This window comes from Lutra lutra, chromosome 9, assembly GCF_902655055.1.
Source record: "Lutra lutra chromosome 9, mLutLut1.2, whole genome shotgun sequence".
NCBI classification, from domain to species: domain Eukaryota; kingdom Metazoa; phylum Chordata; class Mammalia; order Carnivora; family Mustelidae; genus Lutra; species Lutra lutra.
Window position 1 is genome coordinate 31,605,192 of NC_062286.1, and position 13,584 is coordinate 31,618,775.

At 44.9% G+C, this 13,584-nt stretch overlaps 1 protein-coding gene across 2 annotated transcripts in view; it reads left to right on the forward strand.

Annotated features, from left to right (window-relative positions):
- Positions 1-13,461, forward strand: part of GALM (galactose mutarotase) — a 53,050-nt gene extending 39,589 nt beyond the window's left edge. Inside the window, exons 5-7 of one of the 2 annotated variants that reach the window (XM_047744704.1) lie at positions 9,619-9,760; positions 11,240-11,414; positions 12,149-13,461. In XM_047744704.1, the coding sequence (XP_047600660.1) occupies positions 9,619-9,760; positions 11,240-11,414; positions 12,149-12,232 (401 nt within the window). In that variant the 3' untranslated portion in view covers positions 12,233-13,461. The remainder of the gene's footprint in view (positions 1-9,618; positions 9,761-11,239; positions 11,415-12,148) is intronic. The other variant, XM_047744705.1, reaches the window with a different exon arrangement.
- The last annotated feature ends 123 nt before the right edge of the window (positions 13,462-13,584 follow it).

Sequence of the window (13,584 nt, forward strand, 5' to 3'; positions counted from 1 at the left end):
ATATACCAGCCACATACATGCGTTAGCTCATTTCACTACCCTTTGAAAGAGGGGTCATGCCTCAGTTATGCCTCAGTTATGTCTCAGTCGAGGAAGCGGACATCTGGGGAGGTTAATTAGGCTGTGCCGAGCTAAGCAGGTAAGTCACTGGCAAGTCAGGATTTGGAGCCAAGTCTCCCTAACACCAGAGTCTATGCTATTCTCACCCCTGGCCATGTCCCATGGAAACAGCTCTGTTACAGAGTACTTCCTGTCCAGCGGGTAGGAATGCACAGCATTGTACGTGCCTTACTTGTCTCGTGAAGGAGATACTCTTCTTATCCCCGGTTTACAGATGAGGAAAGCAAGGTTCAGAGAAGCTAAGCAACCTCCACACATTTTCACGATGAAGAATTTAAATCCAGGCTGTCTGACTCTTAAAATCCATTCTGATATCTGTGGAGTGTGACTGCCGAGCAAGTGAGCAAAGCTGCTGCTCCTTGGGGGCTGAGAACAGCCCTTGGTGACCTTGACTCCTGCTAGCCACTGTGACCCAGGGGGACACAGTTTGCCCAATCAATGCCCATTTTCTGAGCTGTCATTAGAGGCAATTTCCACTTTCTCTGATGCTTCACTTTCCTGCAATTTCTGTAAGCTGTTGATTTGCTCAGATGAAGACAAGCTCCTGAGTATTTCATGGATTTGTTTACTATACATCCTGCAAGAATATGGAGGCATCGTAGATAGTCCAGAAGGAGGCCCTGATGTATTGTGCAAAGCCTTTGTCGCGTTGCTAGAGGAGGAGTCTGCCAGGGGACCCCCAGACTGCATTTCTTGACGTAACCTGAGGTTATGTGACTAGAACATTCCAGATGTGCATTTCCCTATCAGGTCATGAGAGGGCAATTTGCTTGGTGAGGAGTAGTGGTCTAGGCAGAGCAGACTCGCCGGCCTGGAAATTACGGATTCTTAACCAGTCATGCATGGCTGGTCTTCAGAGGTTCTGAGAACATTCTTTACATTTCAATACATTTTCCTAGAAAGTGAGCCCATAACTTTCATAATATTCTCAAAGGAGTGCATGACTCTAAAACCAGTTTAAAAACTATAGTTCTGGATTTAAAAATCATTAAGGAAGGAAGCTTCAAAAAAAAAAAATCTAAACCAGGAAAACTCAGAATCCTTTTTTAAATGAAAATGGCAATGCTCCCTAGAGGCAGAAATGCACCTTCCTTTTGCATCAATGATTTATGCTACAATGAATAAGTGTTCTCTTTGTTCTCTCTGTTCTCTGTTTCTGGAGGGGTTGGGGGGGGAAGAGAGAGAGAGAGAGAGAGTGTGTGTGTGTGTGTAACAGAGAGATAGCACTTTGTGCCAGGTCCTAACCCAGAGATAGATTCCTTCATATCATTCTCTTAATTCAACCCACAATGTCTGTTTTAGGTAGACACCAATATTAGCTCTATTTTATAAATAAAGAAATTGAATCTTACAGAGGCATAGAAACTCACCCAAGGTCAGTTAGTCTGTCTAAATCCTAAGATGTCTTACATCTATAAATCAAAATATAGGACAAATCATAGAAGATAATTTTCAAATGATATACTTAATTTTTAAAATATTTCTTTTAAGATTTTTTTTTAAAGATTTTATTTATTTATTTGACAGACAGAGATCACAAGTAGGCAGAGAGGCAGGCAGAGAGAGAGGAGGAAGCAGGCTTTCCGCAGAGCGGAGAGCCCGATGCGGGGCTCGATCCCAGGACCCTGGGATCATGACCTGAGCCGAAGGCAGAGGCTTTAACCCACTGAGCCATCCAGGTGCCCCTTTTTAAAGATTTTTTTAGTGGAGAAAAAAAATGGAAAAAATTTCTCCTCTCACCCAGATTTTTCTAGAAATTCTATGCCAGATTTTCTTTTCTCTCTTTTTTTTCCCTCTCTTCCCAAAATAATTTTTAATTGTTATTATAAATAAGACTTTGCTGAAGGACTGTCCGGTGGGACTATGGTTTTATGGCTGCCCTTGTGTCACTGGGTTGTATGAAGATGAGAGAGAAAGGCGACCAGCCAGGAAGGGGCTAAAAATGAATGAATGTGGAGCCTCAGTGACTCTTGCAATGACCATCTGTTCATCTTCTCAGAGAGTCAGGCAGGGCCACCAGGCAGAGCAAAGAGCTGTTTCTGATGATGAAAAATTAAAAGCATTAAATTAAAATTCACCCCAGGTGGATTTTCTCAGTCAGACACCGAGAGAGTGTTCATGCCCAGATGTTACAAAAAACCATTTCACTGGAGTCAGTGTTTGATCAGGAGTTCAAAGGACTAAATTCACCTTCTATTCCGTTTCTTAAATCGTTTGCCCTCCAAATTAAGTCAGAGCTCGGAGTCTCTAGGATATGTGTAATATAAATGCATCTTGCCTACACTCTAGATACAACTTCACAGGGACAGGCGTCCATTCCAATGCTTGTTCTGTCCTGCACCCTGTCCACTGAGCCGGTCCCTACTTATCCCTCACGATAAGCTCCCGGCCGGGCGCCTAGGTGGCTTAGTGGGTTAAGCCTCTGCCTTCAGCTCAGGTCATGACCTCAGGATCTTGGGATCAAGCCCCGCATCGGGCTCTCTGCTCAGCGGGGAGTCTGCTTCCCTCTCTCTCTGTGTCTGCCTCTCTGCCTACTTGTGATCTCTGCCTATCAAATAAATAAATAAAATCTTAAAAAAAAAAAAAAAGATAAGCTCCTGTTACCACCTCGGGAAGGCATTCCTGACCCCCACAGCTCCACTGGGAGCTGCTTCTCCCTGCTTCACGAGAGCCCGCTGGATGCCACTCTCACTCCCTTGGTCACACTCTCCTGTCAGTGTTAATTTTTTTATCTGTCTCCTTCACCAGATTGTACGCTCTCTGAGGTCAGTTTTCACGTCTGGTACCTGAAAGCTACTCAAAAATACGTGAACTAACAACTTTGGGTTTGTCCCCCCCCCCCCCCCCCCCCCCGCCTCGAAGTAATTACGAGGATTAATGTTAAGGTAGAACCAATGAAAGACCCTTCTGACTGTGTAATAAAAGGAGGGGAGGGGGGCATTAACCTCTTGTCAAGACTAGTCAGGTGCCAAGGGGTGAAAACATCCTAAGGCAGTATACTAGTTATCTATTGCTCTTTAATAAATTATTCCACACTTCCTGTATGATTTGTCATTGTTTCTGTGTTCAGGGATTTAGACAAGGCATAGCTTGTGTCTGTATGTGATGTCTGGGGCTCATTCATTCGCATGCTGGCTAGAGGCCAGGGGCCTAGCTAAGGCTCTCAGCCAGAATATCCCACAGATGGCCTTTCAGTGTGACTTGAGCTTCCTTACAATATGGCAGCTGGCTTCCAAGGGTAAATAACCTGGAGAGCAAGGGCCAAGCCAAAACCACTTTGTATTTATAACCTGACCTCAGAAATCGCATAGCATCATCTGTGCTGTATGTAGTCTGTTGGTTGAAGCAGTTAAAAGGGTCCTTCCTGGTTTAAGGTAGGGAAAAGACTTAACCCCTCAGTGAAGGAATATCAACATCAGGTTGTAAGTAGAGCCTGTGGAATGGGATACATACTGGTGTGGCTGTCTTTGAAAAGTGAAATCTGCCCCAAACTATCATGGGGAAAAGGCAGAAGTCCGTATTATAGAATACATATAAGAACCCCTCATGTGAGAAAAGAGATATGAATGAAGGCACATGGGTTGCATGAAGGCAGTGAGTTTTTCCTTTGCTGCCAGAAGGCAGGTGATTATAACTCTGTCAGGAATGCAAGTAGGAAAAGGAAGACTTAACACCTTGTGAGGGAGATCTGGAATGTTAGAGAGTCCTGTTTCCAATTAATTGGTCGATATCATCTTCTTGCAAGGATGGGGCAGCTATAGTTGCCAGAGCGACACCATCAGTTGAGGTCGCCTGTGGACATCAGCTCATTCCTGGCTCACTGTCATCCCAACACCACTCTTGTCATAGCCCGTAATTATTTCATTGTCCATATTGGTGATGCTGACTCTCAGCTGCTTCTTGACATCCTCTCTTCCAATGATCTTGTCCCCCAATCTTCTCAGTTAGTCAGTCCCATGGTCTTTGGGGCATACCCTCGACTTTGTCGTCACCTCTTATTGTAGCCATCAACAGTCTCTAAGATGTCTCAGCCTCAGCAATGCTTTGATGCCACATAAACCTCTAGTCCCTTGCTCCTACCATTCTTTCACTGCCCCTTGGCTGCTCAAGAGCTGGCTCCCACCTACTTAAATCAGAGCTCCGTCATTAGACTCACCCCTTCGCATATACTGTCCACTCCCTCAGCCCCCTCCCTCTCCTGTGTATTCTGACAAACCCCACCCGCCACACCCTCCACAGCTACCACCAGGCAGGGACCGGTCTCACCCTAAATTCACGACAGTAACCTCAGGGGATTCTGCAATAGGACCAGCAGTCAGGCTTTCCTTGGAATGGGGAAGTGGAAATGCCACCTTGGGCTGCTCGCCTGCCCCCAGAGCTGTGACCCCAGCTCTTTGGGTCAGAGCCCGCCGTCTGCCAGGCACCACGGCATTGCTGCTCAGACCTCCACACACACCCAGCCAGCCTGCAGGAGCATTAAGAAACCCCCTTCATGGGCGCCTGGGTGGCTCAGTGGGTTAGGCCGCTGCCTTTGGCTCAGGTCATGGTCTCAGGGTCCTGGGATCGAGTCCCGCATCGGGCTCTCTGCTCGGCGGGGAGCCTGCTTCCCTCTCTCTCTCTCTGCCTGCCTCTCTGTCTACTTGTGATCTCTCTCTGTCAAATAAATAAATAAAATCTTTAAAAAAAAAAAAAAAGAAACCCCCTTCAGAAAACAGCTTCTCTCTGCTGACACCCCAGCTTTCTGGTAACTTCAAAACTGAAGGCTGGTGAGGTGACATCCCCTCTGAGGGCACCCTTTCCATTTCCGCCTCATTTTTCTGTATACTCAGCATTGCTGAGAGAGCTATTTTGACATCTTCTATTCTTAGCACCAAAGCACAAAGTCACATATGCAGATAGACCAAAATTAGAAGAATAGCACATTGATTTTTCCAAATTCTTTGAAGAATCAAGAACACTTAGGGGGTTGGGTGGGAGGGGTAACCAAGTCACTCCGGGGTGAGGAGCCTGGAGACCTTGACACTATGGAGATGTGTCACATTGGGCAAGTCCCTTTCGCTGTCTGGGTCCCAGTCTTAATCATTTGCAAAGCAAGGGGACTGAATGAGGTAATTCCTAAGGCCCTTCCTGTAGATCTTTCATTCTGACTTGGCCATGGGATGATACAACATTCACAGTTGTCCCTGTTTTTTCTGCCTCTACATCATTCATTCATCAATTTTTCAATCAACTAAAGGCTCGCTTCATGCTCAGAAGGTATAAAGATAAAAAGGACACAATCCCTGCCCTCTAGGAACTTGATAAAATCCTATGATTATGCCCAACATGATCAATGTTTTGAAGAAAGTATGTTCAAAGTATGATAGGACCCAAGTAATAAAGGACATTAGTTCTAGCTGTGGAGGCTGCAATCTTTCATGGAGGAAATGGCGTGGGAGAGTAAGTATTCTTAAGCAACTTTGCCAGGGTGTGGTGGAGGTAGGCACGGAGAGGACATTCCAGTTACGAGAAAGGACCCAAAGGCATAGCGACTCCAGGGGACAAATTCCAAGTTTTCCATATGCCCAATGATTAGGTACATGTGTCAGGGCATGAGGCTGACAAACGGGAAATTGGAATCCTCTCTCTTTTTTTTTCTCATTTAGCAAAAATCTCATTTTGGAATTATCCCAAGGTTCTCATTTTTAAGTCAGGGCTCCTCTGCCATTCTGAAGTCTTACCCTCTCTGGGCTCTCCTTTGTGTTACATAGGGTGTCCTGAAATTTGGCCTGTTTTATGCCATCCCCCTGAAACCATTTATCATTTATCAAATATTTCCTGTAATGTATAACGCAGCAGATAATAGCTTCATTTTACAAAGAGAAAAGTTAACATAAGCACTGATTTGTGGATGGCTCAGTATCAGGTAAACAGACCTGAAATATACCCTCACTGCCTCCTTCAGGAAAACTGCTAGGCTTTCTTGTTGCCTTAAAGTCAAGAGAAATAGTAATCTTGACCAACTTGTGCAGTGTTACACTGAGACTGTCATAAGGGTTAGATTCTGAGTCAAGCACAAATTTAAAGAACTAAGTATTGTGAATACCATAGAAGGTTAGGGAAGAAAGCATAACACAAGTTAATACTCAGAATATGGGTTGGTAAGACTAACAGCTGCTGCTTTTTTGCAGACTAATTGTTTCATAAGGAAAATTTAACCTTTTTAAAAATCAGTGTGGGAGTTGGTTGGTCACCCAGACGTAGCACAAGACAGTAGCACCCAGGTGAGTGAGTCATTACCATCCAGGATTTGGCCTTTGGCCTGAACTTTTTGAACCAAAAAGTTCAACTATTCATTCTCCCACAACTGATCAGTTTAAATTTTATTCAGAGGTTTATAAGCAAGCTCTTTATATTGTGTCTCTAGCACCATCTACTGGGAAACAAAAGTGACTTTGTTAGGATTCTTAACCGTTGAAGCATCAGAAACCCAAGTCAGGTAGCAAAGAGAAAGAGTGATAAAAGAAAAGCTTAGTGGATTCTAAGAAACAGAGGATTAAGTATATTATTTTGAAGTTACTTATATATAGATATAACCACTAAAACAAAATTACAAACTTACGAACTTACAAGACACACACACACACACACACACACACCATATAGTAGAAGATTTTTAAAAAGCAAGCAACAGGGGCATCTGGATGGCTCAGTGGGTTAAAGCCTCTGCCTTTGGCTCAGGTCATGATCTCAGGGTCCTGGGATTGAGCCCCGCATCGGGCTTTCTGCTCAGCAGGGAGCCTGCTTCCCCCCCTCTCTCTCTGCCTGCCTCTCTGCCTACTTTTGATCTCTGTCTGTCAAATAAACAAATAAACTCTTAAAAAAATAAAAAGCAAGCAACAACAAAAATTCATAAACATGGAAAGCACAACAAAAAATGTAATGACAGAACTAAGAATAATTAGAACATATATATGTCATGGTAATGCCATAAAATGTCTCTATTAAAGTCTCTCAGACTGAATCACAAAGCAAAACCCATCAGAATGCTGTGTGTAACCAAGTCGTACAGAAACATTAAAAATAGAAGATTTCAAAGCAAATGAAAGCGAAAGTGGCAGGAGTCTTAATCTTGGTATCAATAAATGCTGATTTCAGGACAGAAAGCATTAAATTACATAAAGGAGGGCACCTTGTAATGATAAAGGATGCAGTTTACAATGAGAGTTCACCATATCTGACACCACAAAGAAAATCTCAGGTAGTTTCACAAAATAAGAGTAATACAGGCAAAAATGACCTAGAAATGTTTTAATTCTTAATAATTCTTGAGTAAAAAGGGAGTTCAAGCCCCTAAGCTAGTACTACCCAGAAAATAAGTAAATAATATATCATTATTATATATAATGGAAGTAATATACATGACACATATTGGAATATATAATAAATGGAGATATGAGGTTATAATTATATATAATGGAAATTCCTATATGTGGTATAAAGTCTGTTGCTCAGAAAAACATTGTGGCACTAAATACTTATATGAATCCAAAAAGTGAAAATAAATTAATTAGGCATCTAATGCAAGATATTTGAAAAATAACAAAATAAACCCAAGAGAACAAAAGAAAAATTAATACAAATAAAATCAGAAATTATGATTTTGAAAAGAGGAAGAAAAATGTAGTACTAATACATAAATCCAAGAGCTGCTTCATTGGAGGGGGAAAGAATAAAATAGATAAAGCATTAGCTAACCTATTCAATGCACAAAGTTAGAAATGAGCACAGGCTAATAACCACAGACAGATGAAATTGAAAGGATCATAAGTTACTGTCTTCCTCGACTCTACAAATAAATGAGAGTAATATAGATGGAATGCATATGTTTCAAGAAAAATATAAATTTGCAATTATAAGAAAAGAAATTTTAAATTGACAGATTATCACAGAAAAAATAGAAATATGAGAGTATATAGAATTGTCCAATGAAATACATAGGAATAAATTTAACAACCTCCAAGACAAACAGAATGAAAAGATCAAGGTGGAAACAGGCTGTATCTTTGTGTGTGTGTGCATGGGTCCGCGCCCACATACTTGGATATCCTTGTAAGTTCTCTGGAACCATGCGCCAGGAGCAAGCAACAGCAGTTACTTCTGTGGAAGGAAACTGGATCTGTGGGGAACAAAGAGGAGAGAGATTGTTTTGATTATGTAGTATTTTGTATCTTTTACATTTGTTACCTTTTAAATCGATTACTTGTGGGTGCCTTTGTGGCTCAGTCCTTGAGCCTTTGGCTCAGGTCATGATCCCAGAGTCCAAGGACCAAGTCCTGCATTGGGCTCCCCACTCAGTGGGGAGTCTACTTCCCCCTCTGACCCTCGCCCCTCTCATGCTCTCTCTTTCTCTTACTCTCTCTCTCCCTCTCAAATAAAATCTTTTAAAATAAATAAATAAATCGATTACATGTGCAAATACTACCCATTCAAAAATTCTTTTTCATACAAGCAGAACCAAGGCGAAGGAAATAGATGGTTTTAAGGGGGTGTTTTCAAAAAGAATGCTACTTAGTTTCACCTAAAGCTGACTCTGGTTAGGAGAAGGATTCTCCTGTGTGCTTCCCAAACTCTCTTGGTCGAATAATGGACATCAGATGCTAGGATGGTGTGGGCCAGGCCTTTGGGCCTCCCTTGAGTCGTTGGGATCCCAGGTATCCTCGAAGCTCTCTGTGAGCTCACAGACTGCAGGCCTCACATACCAGGAAGACCATGTTTCTGAACAGCAGCTCCGAGTTTAAGAAAAGGTTGTTGTCTTTTGCCCAAAGATAGGAGATTCGTGTTTCATGTTAGTATTTAGGAACACACAAAAGCAGAGCCAAATGTTTGAACAGCTAAAGCTGGTTCTCCTTTTACTTGTTTAAATCTTTTAGTGGTAGGGTACAAGTTCCTGATTGTTCTTAGCCTCCTAAGATTTCAGACCCACTTTGCGTGCTACCTCTCTCTTCTCTAAAAATAGCATAGAAGCTGAGTTCCTACAATATCTCCAACTGACCACATGAAAGGAAGGTAGTTTCTCACCCTAAAAGAGTAACGTTAACTAATTAGCATTTGTATTCACCTTTAAATATGTGATACTATTCTAGAACAAAGGACGACTTTTAAAGAAACCAAACTGGGCTTCCAGTTATAGAATGAATAAGTCACAAGAATAAAAGGCAGAGCATAAGAAACATAGTCCGTGGTATTGTAATAGCGTTGGGCGGTGACAGTCGGTGGCCACACTCGTGAGCACAGCATAATGTAGAGAGAAGCCGAGTCACTATGTGCACACCTGAAACAAATGCAATATTGTGTGTTAACTATGCTTAAATTTTTTAAAAAGTTTTTTTAAAATAAAGACAGAAACTAAACCGGATCATGGTGTCAGGCTCTGGAAATAGAGTCCCTCTCCACTTTCGAGAAAGCCTGGCCAGAGTACTCCTGCCTGCTGCCTTTTTCCCTGCCTCTTCCCACCAGGAGAAGTTGCTCCAGTGCAAGGAACTGCCTTTGACCTGAGGAAGCCAGTGGAGCTTGGAAAACACCTGCAGGAGTTCCGTATCAATGGCTTTGACCACAATTTCTGTCTGAAGGGCTCTAAAGAAAAGCACTTTTGTGCACGGTAGGTCCTTGTCACTTACTGCCTCTGTGGGGAAGAAGAGATCCCACCTCCTATATGAGGAGCATCAGTAGCATTTTCTATGCTGCAGGGACCAAATACCACGTCCCCTGTCTTTTCAAAGCTCCTGGTCCTCCCCCTCCCCCACTAGGCCATTAGCCCAGGGCTCCCACCTGGCAGCCTGTCTCTCTTTGCTCCCTCTCTCCCCAGTTGTGCCTGTTCTTTAAGGCACATTTTTGGGACAAAGCCTAATTCCTCCTGACTGAGGTCACCTCTGTTTTCCTTGAACTTCTGGAGTGCTTTGTACTTTGTTCACATAGGATTCGTGCCCGGTCTACTTCCTTGGAAAGTCAGAGACTGCACTTCTCCTGGGGCACTCACCAGCAGCGGCCTAGTGTGGGCATCTGTGTGCACTCTCCCTCCTCCTCACTAAATTCTGAGCTGCTCACACCATCTCGTCTCTGTGAGCCCCCACCTCTGCCCTAGTGCCTGACACCATGCTTGGCATCAGCAAATCATGTCTGTAGAACAAATGGATTTGAAATAAAGCAGAGGAAACGATTTAGACTCAGTGGAAACTTCAAAAGCCTTCTTTCTGTTAGAGCCCTGGTCCCTGCGTTCTTCCGGCTGGAGTCTGCTCGTCTCCTCTTGACTAGTGCTCATACTTCTCTCTCTACTGCCCCCACCTCGAGGAGAGTCTCCTGCCTTCGCTCCACTGTTCAAATCTTGGCCCTCCTCTTCCCAGACATCTTTCCCTGAACGTCTTCACTGACCATACTTTGCTGGGAGGTTTTACCTCTCAGTAAGAGGGTAAGACTGAGACTTTTCTTTGTCCATATCCCTTCAATACCAAGTACGGGGACTGGGTAGGTGCTCTCAGCTCTGTAGATGCCTGGTTTTTGTTGTTGTTCTTTGTTTGGTTTTTATTGTTGTTGTTTGTTTTTTAAAAAGGAAACAGTGAATCTAGCAAAAACGGACAGTACATCTGTTCTCAGAGGAGATCTGACTAAAAAGCGCAGCCTGCTCAAGCCCCAGGAAAGGGGGATGTTTTAATTTAGAAAAGCATCACTTCTCTTTCAAGACAAGGCTGGTCGCTTTGCCAGGCCAAGCAGAGAGCGCCAACTCTTTATGACAAAGAATCTCAGCCCCTCCCGAACCTAAAAACTGCTTCTATTCAACCTGGCTGCCCCCGACACACACACACACACACACACACACACACACACACACACACATCTGGCCAGGGTGAGCCTTCCTCAGAGAAGCCAAGATCACAGTGAGAAGTCGCCATGAAAGGATCCTCAGAACCACCTGCTCACGCCTCACCCCAGAGACTGCGGGAATTTCCCATCATGCTCTTCTCACCTTTGTCTCCATATCCCTGCTCTGTGGCCGGGTCTGACTGCTGTCTCCGAGGGTGCTTCCCCGCTTCTCCCTGTCCCTGCGAGCTTCTGCATCCTGTGTGGTCTGCTTTACCCCCAGGGTCCGTCATGCCGGCAGCGGGCGGGTGCTGGAGGTGTACACCACCCAGCCTGGGGTCCAGTTCTACACAGGCAACTTCCTGGACGGCACGCTGCAGGGCAAGAGGGGAGCCGTCTATCCCAAGCACTCTGGTTTCTGCCTGGAGACCCAGAACTGGCCTGATGCTGTCAACCAGGTAAAGCTCCAGCTCGGCTTCTCAGGGGTGTTGTGCCCCAAGGTCACACTGTATGACAGAGGTCACGGCACTCAGGTCTGTGTGATTCAAAGGTCCACGGAGCTTCTCTTCTCCCAGTCATGATAAGGAGACCTTTAGCCAAGTTACTAACATAGCATTTTTATGTATTTAATCTGTTTTGTGCCTTCAAAGCCTTTATTCCGTTTAATGTTGCTCCTTGTCCACACCTGCTCACCTTCTGCAACCACACTTTTTTTGGCGGTGGTGGGAGGGGAGGAGAAAGAGAATCCTAAGCAGGCTCCACACCCAGCACGTGGCCTGACACAGGGCTTGATGTCACAGCCTGGGACCATGACCTGAGCTTAAATCGAGAGTCAGATCCTGACTGAGCCACCTAAGACTCTGTGCAACCACAGTTTTAAAATGATCCCATCTTCTTCCTATTTGCTTACTGGTGACTTCTTTTTCTGGCTACTACCTGGAGTAGTGCCCCTCAAAGCAGCAGCCCTGCAGCTTGCTCCAGAACTTAAACTGACACCCGGCCTCCTTCATCGGGAGAGTCCTGCTCTAACGGCGAGCTCAGTGATGCGCCTCGGGTTCTCTATCTCGCTGCAAACCCATGGTAAACAGTCATTATGTGGGCAGCTGGTTCGAGAGACCAGTCCAGAGCTGTCCTGAATGGTGAAGGGTGCAGCCAGCTGGAAAGCTAACCTGCCCTGTTGTTCCCTTCACAGCCCCACTTCCCTACTGTGCTGCTGAGGCCCGGGGAGGAGTATGACCACACCACTTGGTTCAAGTTTTCTGTGGCTGAAGCATAAAGACATGACCTCTTCCAGGGCCAGGCCGGGAGCCCCTTCAGCAGCCTGTCTCCTGCCCAGAGAGGAGATGAAGACTTAGAGGCTTTCAAAGTGATCCTGCGAATTAAAACCATGTAAAGGGTAGCTTCATAGTACTGAGTATTGATTTCTTTTCCCGGTGACTGGCTCCAATCATTAATGTCATCTCCTGGGCCCCAGCCCTAGCCCAGAAGAGGTACCCACACCCCTTGTACTGGGTTGGCTCTGTCTCTCCACCCTGTTGCTGCCTTCTGCTTTTTACCCTTTCTTTGATCCTACACTTTCCTCTTTTTGTCCTCCTCCTCTGCCTCCTCAAACCACCTCCCTCCCGTGCAGTACTGTGGCCTTTTCGGTCTCTGAGCTCCTGTACCAAGCTGGCAGAGGGGCCTGTCTGCCCTGGGAAGGCTGGAGATGCCTGAGAGGGAGGGAGCTGGGGCTTCGGGAGGGTAAACGGCCCTCATAAAAAACACAAGGCTGGGAACGATTTTAGTCAGGCCTTGACATCAGGTTATGCACATTCAAGTCCCCTTCTTTGCTCCATTTCAGCTTGCCAGGGCATTCCTGGGGTCACAGAGGGGCAAAGGGGGGTCTGACCTTTCTCTCTTTGGGCCAGGCTTTCTTCCCAGATTTACGTTTGTAAGAAGCATGAGTCTGAGTCTGAGTTTAGGTTTCTTAAAGATGTCCCTTAAAGGGCCAGGTCAAAATACCCAGAGAGAGTCTGTAATTTTGATTCTCTGCCTTTGGGACTGAGAAAGTCCCAGCCCAGCCAAGGCGTGGGCAGCCAACAAGCCACTGGAGACAAGAGCTGCGTTAGTGTGGAGACGGGGCCTGAGGACGGCACATTGCACCAGGAGCGAGAAGTCGTGTTATGTAGATGAGGCCGGGGCTCCCCCGTTTCCTGAGCAATTGAATTACCAGCTATGGGTTTGGGTTGGTGGCTGGTTTACAGTCTTTAAAGAAATGTACCTTATACTTTTGTACACTAGCAGCCAGTTGAAATAAAACAAAAAGCTGCACTCCCCATCACCTCACTCATTTTTAAAGCTGTTGGACATGGATGGACCTTTGGGAAACGGTGTGTTCTGGATTCCACTGTGGTCTCCAGTTAAGCGCCAGCATCTTCCTAGAAGAAAGCCACCTAACTGGCAGCCTCTTGAGTTTCCTATACTCCCTCTTTCTTAGCAACAATAACCCAAAAAGTGTTCATTTTTTAATTCATTATGGATTTTCTGGATACCTATTATGTCCACAGTTCTCTGCTGAGTCTTTTAAGGAATTCAGGAAGTAATGTCTAAGATACAGTTGTCTCTCCAGGGAAGACTAATAGTGACAGT